This window comes from Monodelphis domestica, chromosome 7, assembly GCF_027887165.1.
Source record: "Monodelphis domestica isolate mMonDom1 chromosome 7, mMonDom1.pri, whole genome shotgun sequence".
Classification (NCBI taxonomy): domain Eukaryota; kingdom Metazoa; phylum Chordata; class Mammalia; order Didelphimorphia; family Didelphidae; genus Monodelphis; species Monodelphis domestica.
Genome location: NC_077233.1, coordinates 90491715 through 90507856, shown reverse-complemented (window position 1 = coordinate 90507856; position 16142 = coordinate 90491715). Strand labels below are relative to the sequence as shown.

The window sequence follows — 16142 nt, the reverse complement described above, 5'->3', positions numbered from 1 at the left end:
CACAGCACTAATGGATCATGAGCCAGAAATTCAGCCCTTTCTTCCTCTAGGGAGGTAAGGATAGTGCCAGGTCTCTGCTGAGGACCAAGTTCTGGAAGCCCTCCCATCAGGGAAGATAGCTTGAAAAGTTCTGGAATCTAGGTTTGAGGATGAAGAAGGATGACATGGACCAGGCTTCCTCCTCCTCCTGCCCTCCCACTAGGACCAGAGCCGAGGTGGAAATGAAGGAGCGTGGGGCCAACCCCTCTAGCTTCTCTCTAAACAGGATGTTCTCAGCCATCGATTTCTGTCCCGGGTCACTGCAAAACCAACATAGGTCACCCCCAGCCTCCTGCCTCCCTCCCAGCAGGAGCAAAGTCCCAGTCTGGCTAGAGACAGAGAGGGGCTCTGAGGGTCACTGGAGGGTCACTCTCCCCCCCCCCCTTCAGCAACGTACAAGATGGAGAATTGGGCTTGGAGGCAGGAACCTTGGTTCAAATCCCAGCTCTGACACTCACTAGTTCTGGGACTGTGGGCAAGTGAGTCACTTAACCCTCCTGAGTTATGGCTTCCTCATGGGTATAAATGAGATAAAAAACACTAATTGTGTCTACCTGGTGGGGTTGTTGTGAAGTTCAAATGAGATAATGAATGTAATTTGTTGTCATTGTTCAGTTCTTCATTGACTCCATTTAGGGTTTTTTTGTTTGTTTGTTTGTTTGTTTGCCATTTCCTTCTCCAGTTCATTTGACTGTTGAGGAAACTGAGGCAAACAGGGTTAAGTGGCTTGCCCAAGATCACATAGCTAAGAAGCATCTGAGGCCAAATTTGAACTCAGGAAGATGAGTCTTCTTGACTCCATGCCTGGTACTCAATCCACTGAGATACTTAGCTCTTCCTAAATCTTAAATCATCTTGTAATGGTCACTCATCATCATCCCCCGTTTTTTGTACTACACATCCTGCAGAGTATCTCCCTCTTCCTCTCATTTACATCATATTTTAAAGTTTGCACCTTACAAATTTCTCATTTTATCCTCATAATAACCCTGCAATTATTAATCCCATTTCACAGAGGAGAAACTGAGGCAAATAGGGTAAAGTGGCTTGTCAAAGGTAGCATAGCAAGAAAGTATCTGAGACCAGATTTGAACTCAGATCTTTCTGACTCCAGGTTGGGTGTTCTAGCCTCTATGACAGCTGACTGCCAACTTCCCATCCTACCTCCAACTCAAATCATCTAGGTTCTTCTTAGACTATCCCTATTACTGATCATTCCAAGAAAAGAGGGGAGCTTTCCGTCTCATTCCTGCCTTACATCTGGCATGCCCCACCCTGCCCCATCTCCCAATCCCTCTACGACACATCACAGATTGCAGGATAGATGTCACGTCCTTTCCCTATAGGAGAAAGCATCGTGGGGCAACTAGAACTCATCTTCCCAACAGCTCCCCTCAGTCAGCTCCTTTTCCTAACTTCCCTTGGGTGTCACCATCCAGGTTTGCGATCCTGAAGTCACCCTTGACCTCTCACTTTCCCTCCCTCCCATATATCCAGTAAGTTACCAAGTCCTATCCTCCTCCCTCTACTTCTATGGCTCCCACCTTAATTCAGAATCTCATAGTTTCTCTCACTTGATCTATTAACATAACCAAACGGTCCCCCCAGGCTGAAGTCTCTCTGCAGTTAAAGTAATATAGATAGAGCATCAATATGATCATTTACTCCCCTGCTCAAGAAATTCCTTCCCTAGCTCCTTATTGCCTCTCAGATCAAATACAAATGCCTGTTCGGCATTGAAAACCCTTTACAACATGGCTTTAGAATGGAAAGGAGGCTTATGAGGTTTACTACCCATTACTGCCCTTCACACCACTTGATGGTCCAGCCAAACTTGCTTTCTTTTCTTTTTAAAAATATTTTTATTAGAAATATAATATTTTTTATTTAACTCTTTGTGACCCATTTGAGGTTTTCTTGGCAAAGATACAGGAGTGGTTTGTTATTTCTTTTTCCAGTTCATTTTACAATTGAGGAAACTGAGGCAAACTGGGTAAAGTGGATCACGCTGCTAGTAATTGTCTGAGGCTGGGTGGGAAGATGGATCTTTCTGACTCCAAGCCCAGGGTTCTATCCATCGCACCACCTAGCTTCCCCAGATTGGCTTTCTTATAGTTCCCCCACATAACATTCCATCTCCCATCTGGCTATTCCTGTGCTTGGGATTCACTTTCTCCTCACCTTTTCCTCGTAGAATCCTTTCCTTCTTTCCAAACTCAGCTTCAGCTTTCTGGAGAAATTATTTAGATCTGGGAGACAAGAGATCTGAGTTCTGATTCTGCCTTTAATGGAAGGAATAACATAAAATGAGAGTGTTGCATTCGATGAGCTCTTCAGGCTCTGACATTCTATTCTCTCTTCCATCTTTAACATTCTCAGTTCTACATTCCATCTCTCTTCTAAGGTCTCTCCCAGCTTTAACATTCTATGTCTACTTCCTATCCAGATACAAATTCTATATTCTATTTTCTTTAACCCTTACTTCCTGTCTTAATATAAACTCTAAGACAGAAGGGCAAACACTAGGCAATTGGGGTTAAGTGACTTGCCTAGGGTCACACAGTGAGGCAAATCTGAGGCCAGATTGGAACCTAACTCTGGGCCTGATACTCTATCTACTATGCCACCAAGCTGCCCCTTATATTTTATTTTCCAAGGTTGAAGCTTGAAGGCCATCAAGGCTCTTCAAAACCAGGGATTGGCCACATGGACTTCCCCCCAAGAGGAGGGCAAAACTTAGCCTGAGCCTCTAAACACTTAGTCTACTCTAGTAGGTGCCAGTGGGAAAGTGGCGAGCATGAAGCATCCCCAGGCTTTCTGGCCAAGAATACCTGGAGCCAAGGACCTGCCCTTCCCCTTTCCTTTTGCTTTTCTTCTTCTTTAGGGTTAGGTGGCAGAGAATATATCAGCCACTGGCCAACACGTCCCTGGTTGCTCAGGGCTGTTAAGGGTGGAGCTTGCTCTGCCTTGTGGAAAGTAGAGGGGAAGCCAGGGGCAGGTGAGACAGAAAAACCTGAAGAACAGGGAAATGTGAGCCCTCTCTGAGCATGGGGAATGCTGGGCAGGCCAGGGCCTGTTTCTGCCTACTGGGCTGGGCCTACAGCTGGAATCTCCAGTGACCCCTGGAAAGCAGGGTTGCCCCCACCAGTAAGTAGAGGCAGAGCAGAGCTAAATTCAGGGGGAGATGTGTTGTCTTTCATTTCTTCCTCTGGGGAGCCTGGACATGCTGGCCTGGCTGCTTCCTCTGCCCAACGACATGCATGTTGGGGAAAGGATGGAGGGGAGATGATGATTGGAGAACTCTCTAAACTTGAGCAAGGATTTCTCAATTCTTTCCTGAATTGCTTGAAAGCAGTTTCAAGAGCCCCTAGGCCCTGACGCATGAGGTCCCAACTCTTTAAACTGGTATTCAAGGCCCTTGAAAATCTGACCCAACTCTTCTTGGATCCATCGTTGACTCAGACATCACAATGGCTCAGCAACAGCCAAGCTGGGCTTCTTATTTGGTCTCCAATATTCTGGTAAGCCTCATTCCTGCCTCCCTTCCTTTTGCATGCTGTTTCCCTTCCCAGAACACCTTCACCCCTTTTCTTTTCTATCTAAAATGCACTAGTCCTTTGAACCCCTTCTTTTCTAGTGAGTCCTCTTGGCCATCCTATCCCAGTGGGATCTCTTTTATTGACATGTGGAGAGGGACTGGCTCATTTCCTTTGCTTTTCCAAGCCTTCCCTGAGCTGGGATTCCTCCCCCTCCACTTACCTCTCGACTCCACTCTGGTGAAGTTGGAGTAACACTGGATTTAGAGTTCAAGGAATTCCACTGAAATCTTGGACCTGCTACTTATTTTCCAGAATGACCTTGAAAGAATCTCTGAAGTTCTCTTGGCCACAGTTTCCCTCATGGGTAAAGTGAAGGGGTTAGATGAGGGGATCTCTAAGGTTCCTTCCAGTGCCAAGACCTATGATCCTATAATCCTGGGGGGCAGCTCAGAGCTCCCGAGTCTCTCTGACCTTCCACTCTCCCTGGCTCCACTCACCCTCTTCCAGAGAAGTTCACCTTGTTGATCTGTCTGGAGCAGAGAGACAGCCCCAACAGACCATCATCTGCAGACACACTTCCTGGAGACATGACCCAGAACAACTAAGCTGGGAAGATGGCCAGGTGGAGCCCATCCCCACTCCCTGGGACATCACACCCCAGAACCCTGAGAGTGAGGATGGGGGAGGGAAGGGTGAAGGCTCGCCAAGAACAACATTTCCTTATAGAAACATCACACACACACACACACACACACACACACACACACACACACACACACACACAGTTCTGAGCTGGAAGGGACTTTGGAGATCACCTAGTCCAGCTCTTTAGTTTACACATGAAATGGAAATTGAGCCAGCTAAGGGCAAAGATGGTACTTCAGGGCAAGACCTTTTCCATGATTTAGCTTCAACCCTATGTCAGGAATGGGGAAAGTGCCTGGAGTTTGGGGAATTGGGAAGGAATGATCCTGGCACACCCATCTCTTCTGAACGTGTGGCCATCTCTCTTCTTCTACTTCAAAGACTAAGGAGAGAAAGCATTATGGGCATGGCAGAGAGATCTTCTGGGATTGTTGTGTGTTCAGTTCTGGGTGTTTCAGTTTTCGATGCAAATGAGCTGGGGAGTTTCCAGAGGAGGGCATCTAGCATGGTGGAGGGCTTTGATTCCATGTCATATAAGGATCAGATGAAGGAATCATGAATGCTCTACCTGGGGGAAAAAGATACAAGATGGGGAGGGGCAGCTAGCTGGCCCAGTGGATAGGCCTGGAGTTGGGAAGACCTGGTTTTTAATCTGGCCTTGGGAATTTCTTAGCTGTATGACCCTGGGCAAGTCACTTAATCCCAACTGATATTTAGTATGGATTCTAAGACAGAAGGTAAGGGTTAAAAAAAAAAAAGACTCAAGAGGGTCCATGACAAGTATCTTCAAGTATCTGGAGAGCTTTCATATGGAGGGGGACCAGACTTATTCCATCTGGCTCCAGAGGGTAGAACCAGAAGCAATGAGAAATTACAGAGACCCAGGAAAGACAATTAAAGCTGTCCCAGAATGGACTGGACTGCCTCATATAGGGGTGAATTTCACTTCCCAGGAGGTTTAAGCCAAGGCTGGAGGACCGCTGGTCAGTTATTCTAGAATGGAACTTCCTTCCATTGGTGAATGGCTACTGAGCTCCTTTCTCTCTATCCACCAGGGAGGTAGGAACATCCTTCGGAATTCTGTCTCCTGGGTAAGCAATGCTAGGAACGTTATCTAACCTCTCTCAATTTCAGTTTCCTCATCTGTCAAATGGGGTTTTAAATTGTACCTACCATGATAGAGCAAGTTCTCTCTGTAAATATAAGCTAATATTGAGAGGGACTGTTTTTTATTCCCGCCCTTGACTGTTCATTTAAGCCCTGTCCTTTTGGGATTTCTCCCTGGAATCCTCTCCTGTTTTGAAGAGGAGACTCAGAAATTTGGAGACAGAAAGGAAGCAGGCACCCTCCTTTTCATTCCCCTCTGAATTCAGGAGTCTGGTACAGCTCCTCCAATCTCTCCTGTCTCTATTGGTGCAACAGGACAGCAAAGGCCTGTCTGAAGACTTTGAAAGTTCACACATTATTAAAAAAGAGAGCGAGAAAGATGGGGGCGCTGCCATTTCCTCCCCAGCTGTAATAACAGCGCAGAGGAAAAGACAGAGAAACCCAGCCCCACTGTGTGCTTGGTGGACGTTTCAGAGGAGTTTTCAGCTGAATCCTTTCTCAGTGCCTGAATCTAGGAACATTGGGGGCTGGGGGAGTTGGGAGGCTGGCTGAGAGGTCCCTGACAATTTGTCATCTGGAGCAGATGAAGGTTGGACCAGGGATGATGCAACTGGACTTCAGCCTGGCCATCCCAGGCACCTGGATTTTTACCCTTTATGAGCCTTGGGTGTGAGAATGAGGGCTGGGGCTAGAGCACAAGGGGGTTCAGTGTGTGGCAGGAGAGCCTGGGTGAGGGACTGGCACACCCTAAGCTAGTGATGGTCTAGCAGTCCTTTGGGAGTACCTGTCCCTGAGCCTGTCTGATGGAGAAGCTGCCTCCCATTCAGATGGGAAAATAAGATCTCTCTCTCTCATGGTGTCCCTGGAGGGGAGAGCTGGGGGAGCAATCGGGGCAGAAGCTCTGGTATGACCCTCTTTTCTACTTACTCCAACCCCCTCCTCAGGACTTTGAAGGGCCCCGAAGCAAGAGGGGGATGGTCTCCTAGCCAGAGCTTTGGGGTCCCTGTGGCATTTCCATGACTCTGAACTTCACAGCTGCCAGAAAAATAGAGGCTGTGAAGGCCAGAAAGGGAGGAGGCAGGGAAGGAGAGGTGGGAGGAGAGGGAAGGAGGCTGTCCATTCTACCATCATTTACACATCTGAAAACGTGAAAAAAATCAGTGGGAATCCCCGGAGCCAGGTTAGGGCTGGGGCCACAGGGTGGTCTAGCCTTCATTACATGGGTATTGTCCTCTCAGCCCATGGAGCAGGGCAATGGGCCCTGACAAACCCACCAAGACTGGAGTCCTTAATCCCCTGCCTCAGTATCCAAAGCTTCCAGTTGCTAGTGGTCCCCCTGTTCCAGGAAGAAGTCTCAGATCTGAGACAGCCATACCCAGTGGGGGTGGGTTGGGGAGGGAGGTGAAGTTTTCTTCTGCTTTTATTGCTCATCCAGTCATTAAGTCTGTGAACTCTTGCCTGAGTTTACCCAGCTTCCTCATCCAGGCCTGTGTCCCCCTGGCTTATGCTAAGGAGAAGCAGCTTGGGCTCTCTTCCCTGAGTCCAGGGAATTCATATGAATTTCATCCACTTCCATAAGCATTTTTCAAAGTGTAGACCATGTTCTGCATCCTATGCTAGGCACTGAAGATAGAGAAGATAGAAGCAAAGCAATCCCTGCCCTCAAGGAGCTTACACTCTACTGGAACAGGGGATTACCCTCAAGTAAATAAAAAGGAAACCCCAGTTCTCCAACGAAGCTGTGATCTCACGATTTAGGTATCGATTCCAATAACATGGATCCCAGTCCATCCACAATCAGCCATCTTTTCATGGGTGGTTATAAGCAAGGTTCAGCAGGAAATGGACTGACTATTGTCTGCTGGGACCATCAGTCAATTAGCCTGAGATGGTGCCCAGCACTAGGAATACAAAGAAAAAGCAAAAACATCTGCCTTCAACAAGATTACCCTCGGATGGGATGTACAGCAAATGTGTAGGCACACACGAGATGCATGCAGAGTAGTTAGAAGGTAACCTTAGAGAGGGAGGTACTAGCCACTGGAAGGCCCGGGAAAGGTCTCCTGCTTCAGAAGGGACCACTTGAACTGAGTCTTTAAATAAGTCAGAGATCTGAAGAGAAGGAGGGCATTCTAGGGATGGGAGATGGGGAACAGCCACTGCAACAACCCCAAGGCAGTATAGTCTAGGTGAGGCTTGAAAGGCAGAAGAACTTTCATTTGGGGAAACATTAAAGCATCCGAACCAAATGGGCCAGTTTGGCTGGCACTATGAAGAGGAGTAATATGGAATAAGCCTGGAAATGTAGGCAGAAGATATTAAGGGTTTTAAATGTCTAATAAAGGAGTTTGTATTTTATTTTAGAAGCAATAGGGAGCCTTTGGAACTTCTTGAGCTGGGAAGTGACACAGTCCTTCACAGATTGTTGTGTAGTTGAGCAGAGAATGGACCTGAAAGTGAAGAGATTAGAAGGAAAAAGTCCAGTTAGGGAGTTGTAATATTCTAGGTTAGAGCTGATAAGGACCTGAAGAAGGGTGGTAGAGAGAAGGCTTAGAGGAAGAAGACTAAAACAGAACCCCAGGGGCAAACATGGGAGAATGTGGAGGAGGCTGCAGGCAGGTTGAGCAGGCATGGCTGGGCTATGATCTGGATCCCTGGCACTAGTCGGAGCTTCCATATTGGTGAGATCAGAGATCTATTTGAGTCTTGAGCATCTAGGTCACACTCTGATCCTTTGGCTTCCTTTAAGGGCCTCCTGGGACCTTACATGCTCCCTCAATGAAAAGGGGAGATGGGTGGCACTATGAACCCATTTGGTAAATGAGAGAAATGAGGCACCAAGAAGTATTGGCAATAATGCAAGTGTGCGATGTGATGTTGAGAGCAATGAAGAAGGTAATAGGGAGTAATGATGAAGATGACAATGGTGATGGTGGTGACTGCCTGCTTGCCAGTAATTTTCTGCCTCACTATTCTTGCTCCTCATTGCCATGGGATAGATGGTAGGTCTGTACCAGAGTTGCTTTTTTAAAATAGCTCTCACCCCGCCTTAGAATCAATACTATGTATTGGTTTCAAGGCAGAAGAGTGGTAAGGGCTGGGCAATGGGGGTTAAGTGACTTGCCCAGGGTCACACAGCTGGGAAGAGTCTGAATTCAGATTTGAACCCAGGATCTCCTGTCTCTAGGTCTGACTCTCAATCCACTGAACTAACCAGCTGACCACTTCCCCCACCCCCAGTTTTCTTCCTGCCATTTTAAAGGGCCTTCAACGGGAGGGGATGCCAAGAGGAGGACATCTCCTGAGTATCTTGTCCCTAAGCATGATAGGTGACCAGTACCTGGATTCTAAATTTCTATGGGCAGAACTGCTCCATTGCCACTGGGACCTTGAGGATGACATGGGAGCAGAAGGCATATGTGTATGAAACTGGATTAGTCTCATTGGGGGGATCAGACCCAGAGCAAAGGAACAGCCATTCTGTCCTTCTCTCTAATTGGCTGCTATACATTTCTTCCCTTCTTCCCCAAGCCAAGCTTTCAAGAGTCTGGGTAATTGCTCCCTCTGCCTTCTATGGAACTCCAGGAGCTCAACAAAGGGAATTGGAAAGCATGGTTTGGGCCATGGGCTTGGGTCTACGGTTAGATAGACAAATTCTTGGTCGGTGCTGTTCTTCTCTAGGGCTCTGAGCTAATCACTGAGGTGCCAGGCTTTCCTTTTGGCTTCTGGGTGGAGAATCCAAGTGCCCTTGGTCCTGAACAACAGCCTCAGGGCTATCTGGACCAGCTACAGGCTGAAGACTTCACTTCATCCCCCAAAGTATAAATGAATATGAAGTGAGGAGGAGTGATTCTGCAGCTGGGTACCCCCCTCCCAATAAAAAAACCTTCTGCCTCCTCTTCTCCCTTGGAGTTTCTGGGGCTGGGTCTTTGTGCTCTGAACAGGAGAGACCAGAGTCTCCATTGGTTTGGGGTTAGAATAACACAGTGTCTGGCCAATCCTGCAGATCTCACTTTCTCTCTCCCTGGAGGAGTTCAGACACTTGATCTCACTACCTCAGAACTGCTTTCACCTTCCTCCCGGGCTCCCCCAGGACAAACCACACAAGGATCGTGGTTCTATTTTACAGATAGGTTGAGATCCCCAGGAACAACAATTCTTAAGATGGTCAAGACTAGGATCTGAACCCAGGGCTCTTGGTCTTTTAAATCCAGGGTTCAGGGAAATGTAAGAGAGCAGGGAAGGCTTTGTCTCACCAAGGAGGGCTTAGAGATCTCTTCAAGTTGGGCCCAAGGCTCAGCCACAGTGGAGCCTGCTGCTGCTCCCTTCCCAGGAGCAAGTAAGATCCTGGCTCCCCTCTGGCCTGGCCTGGCCAGGATTGCTTCCTCCCCCCACCCCCCCAAAGGCCTGCCAGGAAGCAGGGCGAACACTGCCATCTACTGAACACCAGAGCCCTCGGGCTCGATCTGACTACTTCTGGCAGAGGCCAAAGCCCAAGGGACAACCCCCCCCACCTCCAGTCCCTGGGGAATCGGAGGTGGTAGATTCAAAGCCCTTCGCCTCATTCCTCCCCTTCCCTGTCGCTAACCACTAGGACTAGGGGAATAAACTAGGGAAAAGGAGACTACTTTCCCCCCCAAGGATACAACCAATTTCTTCTTCTTAGAGAGGTGGGTGGGGGACCAGGGGGTAGAAGCCGAGCTCCGAGCTCCTTCTCCTCCCTTCCCCTCTCTTCTCTTTGCTCAATTTTCTCTCCCTCGTCTCTTCTCCTCTCCCCTCCTTCTCTCTTCCATCCCCCCCCCCATTCTTTCTGCTTTCAATCTTCCTTTCTCTCCCTCTCTCTTCTCTCCCCTTCCCCCCTCCGCCTCCGGCTCACCTCCTCCCAGCTTCCCTCCTCCCGGTTCTCGCCTCTCCCCCCCTCTCTCACACCTAGCCCTCAGCTTTTCACCTCTTCCCCTCCCCTTGCAGCCCGCTGCTCCTCCCCTCCTCCTCCCTCCTGCACCCTCCCCGGGGGAGTTTAGACCCTGGATAAACACTAGACTCAAGTATATAAATAAGGGAGACAAAGCCGAAGGGAGAGATTAAGGGCTGATTATCGCCGAACAAAAGCGGTCGCCGGGCTGGGGGGCTCGGCTGGGATGGGGGAGGAGGGGGCGCCACCCAGTTTCGGGGCTGGAGCTGGGGGTCGGGGGAGAGGAGGAGAGGGTCGCGTGGTTTCAAATATATTTAAAAAGCAGAGGTGTATGTGTATATGTGTGTGAGTGCGTGTGTGTTTAATTTAAAGAAAAAAAAAGGCCCGGGCTCCCCTCCCCCGATGCAGCCCCGGGGGAGGGCACGACTCCGCCCCTCCCTCACCAGGCGCCTTTGTGGCTGCAGCCCCCAGAGCAGCAGCTCCGCGGTGGGTGCGCGGGGCACGGGGCGCGGGGCCGGGCCGGACAGGTGGAGAGGGCGGTGGAAGAGGGGGCGGGGAGCGCGGCGGGGCCGGGGCCGGGCCGGGCCGGGTGGCTCCCCGCCCCGGGAGGTGGGGCCGGGCTGGGCCGGGCTATGCAAATTCCCGCATTGAGAGGCCAATTGCCTGCGCGCCGAGAGCCGGGCTCAGTGCGCTCGCTTTTCGCCAGCCAGCCAGCCAGCCAGCCAGCCAGCCAGGCAGGAGAGCTCCGCGGCGGCCGGCCCCAGCCCCAGCCCCAGCCCTAGCCCCGGCCCATTCCCCGGCCCGGCCCCGTCTCCGATCCCGACTTCAGCCCTAGCCCCGGTGGCCCGCCAGCGCCCCGCCTGGGGCTCCAGCCGCTCGCCCGCCCGCGCCCAGGTGGAATGCGCCCCAGGCGCGCAGTCCAGGGGGCGCATTCAGCCCGTCCCGGGGGAGGCGGCGCCCGTGGCCGGCCCGCCTCGTGCCGCTGTCCCTGACTCTGCCCTGCGCCCCTAGCCCTGTGCCCCGCGCCCCGCATGGATTCTTGGCGCAGGCACTGAAACCAGCCCAGAGCGGAGCGGGCCGGAGCACTTGGGCACCGAGCGGGCATGGCCCGGGGGGGCCGCTAGGTGCGGGGGCGGGGCCTTTCTGGCGGGGAGGGCGGGGGGCTCGGCTGGGGGGCCCTAGTGGGAGCCCTGGCTGAGCTGAGAGGGCTGGACACCGAGCCCGGGAGCCGTCGCCGCCGCCGCCGCCGCCGCCGCCGCCGCCGCCTGCGCCTCGGGAAAGGTGAGTGGGGCCAGAAACGGGGGAGGTTCCTGCAGGCGCCGCGAAAGGACAGGACTTGGGGGTCGCTAATTAAGCACCCTCCCCACTCCAACTCCGCCGAAGTCTCTTCGAGTCTGCCCCCTCTCCGATCCCCTACTGGGCTTGCGTCGGGGAAAGTACTGGGCCAGGACTCCTGCCTTTGGGGGGGGGGGGGTAGGAGTGAGGCGAGAGTACGGGGCTGAGACCGAAGAACAAACTGGGACAGACCCGCGCGCCCCATACTCGGTGAACTGAGAAGGGCTAGACCAGGTGGGCCCCTTGGAGAGGGGCGGTACGTGAGATTTCCCCCCACCCCCCTGCCCGCCCCATTTATACCAGAGGAGAGGCTTCGTTAACTCCTTAAGGGCCTCAAACATAGAATTTAGGGGTGGGGGGGCGAGAATGCAGAAGCATCTCAGTCTCTGCATGATTGAGAGCGAAGGCAGCAACTTTTCTAAGCTGGATCTTGGGGGCAGTGGGTCCTGACAGCCCATCCCCCACCCCAACTGGCTCTGTGCTTCAGGGGAAGGGAGTCCCGAAGGGGCGGGAATATTTTGCAGACCCCCACTTCCCCATCAGTTGAAATCTACCCCCCTTCCGTAGCTTTCTGGAGCTTATCAACTTCTGTGCCTCAGTTTCCTCCTCAGTGAAATGTTGGGGTTGTGGGAAGGGGGGATTGGGAGAGATCTATGAAGGGAAAGTGTTGGGGAAATTGTTGAAGGGGAAGGAGAGGGATGTGGGGGAAACTTAGCAGGGTTTTTTTTGGCCCAGCATTCCTTGGGACCTCCCTGGCATTCTCTCTTTCCCGTTCCTTTCTCCTTTCTCCATCTGACTGGGGAAAGAGAAGGGTCCTAGTTTGAGCATCAAGAAAAGATAGCAGGGGAGGGGGGGCTCTTCAACATCTCGCCTCCATTTCCTCTCACCCCATCCCTATTTAACTTTTAAAAAAAGGGAGCTAGGCACTATGATGGTGTGTATATGTTGGGGGGAAGGTGAGAATGATGGGAGAATCCCTTCTATACTCTATCCCCAACAGACTTCCTGAACATCTCTGCCAATTTTGCTCCTACATCTGCCTGTTTGTTGTTCCTGTGACTGTAATTAGTGGGAGACCCCAGGGCTGGGGAGACCAAGGCTAATTGTATTAATGGGAGAGGGGGGTGCTAAGTAGGGAAGGAATTCTGACTTGGAGGGAGAGGGATGCTCCCAGTCCAGACCTTCAAGAAAGAGGCTGATTAAGGAGTGGGCTGCTGGTGGTGGTGGGAGCAGCTCTGGGAAGAGGACCCATGACTTCCACACCACATAACAGCTCGAGGCCCAGTCTGTGAAATGGGAAGAGGAAAATATTCTGGCTGGTACTCAGGAGAGAGTTAGGGTCCAGGGTCTGATTATGGCAGATGGGAAGATGGAGTGAAGGAGCAAAAGGAGACAGACAGACAGACGGTCCAAGAGACTCCGGGACTATCAGTCAGAGAGAGGGAAGAATGGGGGAGGGCTAGAGAAAGGAGCAGGCCGGCTGGGTAAATAACACTTAATTCTTCAAATAGCTGCACTGCTGGCCAATTAACTCCTTCATAACTCCATCTCCATCCTGCCTGCCTACACTATGCCCACATGCAGAGAGGGAGAAATGGTTGCCAGAGGGAGGGTGGATAAAACTGAAGGAACTCAGACATGCCGGAACTCCAGACCTATCTCAGGAAGCCCCCAGAAACTTGGAAGGCTTGGAGATGTCCTCAGGCCTGGTAGAGGAGGCAGGAGCTAGAAGTGGGTGGGACTAGCTGCTCTCTGAGGTCCCTTACAACTCTGAAATGTGAGGGTTGTTTGAGCAGCCTCTCTCTCAGAGAACGGAGAGCTGAGAAGGACCCTGCAATCACCCAGTCTAAAGTCCCCATTTTATAGATTTAGGAAGCTAGGGTCAAAAAAAAAATGAATTGACTTGCCTATAGGCATGTAGGAAGTGATTGAGCAGGCATATGACTTCTGATTCTAAATCCAACTTCTTTCTGCTGTACCTTGATGATCTCTTTTCTGGGTGGGGTCAGGGCAGAGAAGACTGTAGGGTTTGGAGTTGGGGTTTTCTTGGGGGGGGTGCTTAGGAAAGATGCTAAGCCTTCAAGAATGGCAGTTAACTTTAAGTATAGAAATTATCCTCTGGCATATCTAAGGGAAAAGCTAGCCTGAAGAAATGGTAGCTTTTTCTGTCCATGTTACAGATGGTAAAACTGAGGCTTAAAGTGGGAGTGGCTTACTGAGTAGACAGAGAAGCCCAGCTTTCTTAGTCAGTTTGCAGGGTTTGAGGAGGTAGGGGGTTAATGAGGGAGACCCTGTGTGGGAGATGCTGCTGTGTCAGAAATGGGGAGAGGCAGTAGGGTTCCTAGTATCTAACCATTTAACCTGGGAACATTGCCATCAGTTGAGGGAAGTGGAAGAGAAGTCTAAGGTTCCCTTTCTCCCTTTCCATTGTTGGGAAGGAATGTTCCGTGGAGGGATGGAGACCAAGGAAGACACATGAGATTGTCTCTTCCCCAGTACTTCAGAGACTCCAGTTCCTTTGCAGATGTAGGAATGTGTCCCTGGGGCTGGGGGAGGCTGGGCAGGGCTTCTGTCAGACTAAGATGGAGCTGCAGGAGGGGGCCTGCCCAGGCTTAGGAGACCCTGCCCTGTATGGGGTGGGTAGCTAGAGGGAGTTGGGATTTCAGGGATGAAGGCCAGGCTCTGCAGATTCCGTAGCAGGAAGGAGTGGGCAGGGATAGGAAGAGGGCACTGGAGGAATTGGGATCAGAATGGGAGATGGGGAATGAGAAAGGGGGGGTATTCCCTGGGGTAGCCAGGCAGTGCTTCTTTGGAGCTTGGAGGCATCATTGGTTCCTGGGGTTGGGGGGGAAGCCTCAGCTTGGGGTTAGGGATGCTTGGATTCTGTCCTTTTCTCCCATCCCCTGTCTCAGCTGAGGAACCTCATTAGGGGTTTAATCTCAGGCTTCTTGTTTAACTGGATGATAACTGGGTTATCATCCCTGATGCTACTTTATGTGCATGAGGCATGTGGGGTGGGGGGGAGGGACAGACCTGCACCCAGTGGTGGGTCATGTTTTTTTGAGTTTATGCTGGCCTGTCTGCTCAAGCTTCTCAAGCTAGACAGGGCATTTCTTGGGTCGGTAGAACCCTGGCAAAACTGGGCCTTTCCTTCCATTAACCTTGTGCCCCCCCCCCAACACACACCTGAGGAAGGGGGGGCAGTAGTGACTACTGCAGGAACTGGCTGGGCCAGCCCATCCTGTTGAGTCCCGTCCTTGGCCTCTGTGTATGCCTGGCTAGATTCCGCCTCTTCCTCCTGGGCTTAGCCCCCCTCTCCCCTCTGCCCCCCTCTCCCCCAGCTCTTCAGCTCTCTTTTTCTTTGTTTGCTGCCTCCTCCTCTCACCCGCTCGCTCACTCGCTAGCTAGCGGGCTCAGGCGGGCTCCCAGGCGGTGGCGGCAGGAGCAGAGGGAGCATCCTTGGCTCCAGCCCACCCGCCTGGATTGGTTTGGGGGAAACCTGACAGGCCCAGAGGGAGCAGGGGTAGGCGTGGGTCTGCGCCTAGGGGTGGAGATGGAGGTAGGAGAGAAGCAGCAATCGAGGAAGGTCGGGACCACAGACAATACCTCCTTCTTCTTCCTCTTTTCCTTCTTCTTCCTCTCTTTCCTACCTCCACCCAGGGTGATGGGGGCTGGGCAGGCAGGCTGCTCAGTGGAGTGGGTGGGGGAGTAGGGGTGTCCCTGTCAGGATTGCTGAGGGCCCCTGGCTTCAGCCCCAGGATAAAATGCAGCTTCATCAACTTGTCTCAATTTGACAGGTTAAAGAAACACACAGAATCCCTGCTCTGTAACGGGTGGCCCCTTCCCACCTCCCTCCACCCTGCTTAAAGGGACAGAGCTTTGAATTGGGGGATAGGGTAAGGGTAGGACAGGAGGGCGATAGTTCCCACTGCTTCCTTCCTAGATCTTCACCTCTTCTGCCTTGATCTTCCCAAGAATCCAGATACCTTAACCCTTTCCCTCCCCTGAGTAGAGGTAGCCTCCGGTCCTGGAAACTGAGGCATAAGATGGCTGTGTGGCCAGTTAGGGAGCCAGTGACCCACCTCACTCCAATCTAGTATTTAGCTGCTTAATCCCTGGGGAACTATGTTTCCCTCTCTTCTGCCTAACTCTGGAAAGGGCTTGAGGTACCTGCTTCAGCCAACAGACTTGTGTTGACCTCAGACCTTGTTCCTCTTCAAAAAAATCCTTGGAGACAAGGCTGGCAGAGAGGGAATCTGATAAACCAGGGGCCTTGGAACAGTTTTTAAGGGAGCATAAGGATTCCTACCTCTGCCACTAACGATGCCTGAATTTAAGCATATCCTTTCCTGTCTCTGGGCCTTGGTTTCTCTACCGTAAAACCAAGGGCTAAGTTTCCTCCCAACTTTGGGGTTCCGAGTCTTCCATGTCTAAGAGGCAGGAGCCCTGGTTCCAAGGTTCCTGTTTTTCCTTCTTTCCTCCCCTCTGCCACAAGGAAGGACTCCTTGGACCAGCCCTAACCCAGGGCAGCATCACTTGCACTGACAGTTCAGGGCCTGAAGCAT

General features: G+C 51.6%; 1 protein-coding gene across 3 annotated transcripts in view; it reads left to right on the top strand.

Annotated features, from left to right (window-relative positions):
• The first annotated feature begins 3220 nt into the window (after window positions 1-3220).
• The window catches only part of SEMA3F (semaphorin 3F), a 71721-nt gene continuing 58799 nt past the window's right edge, over window positions 3221-16142 (top strand). For 2 of the 3 annotated variants that reach the window (XM_016424396.2, XM_056805038.1), the window contains exon 1: window positions 3221-3560. In XM_016424396.2, the coding sequence (XP_016279882.2) occupies window positions 3421-3560 (140 nt within the window). In that variant the 5' untranslated portion in view covers window positions 3221-3420. Of the gene's footprint in view, window positions 3561-10917; window positions 11524-16142 lie in introns of those variants that run through there. The other variant, XM_007499947.3, reaches the window with a different exon arrangement.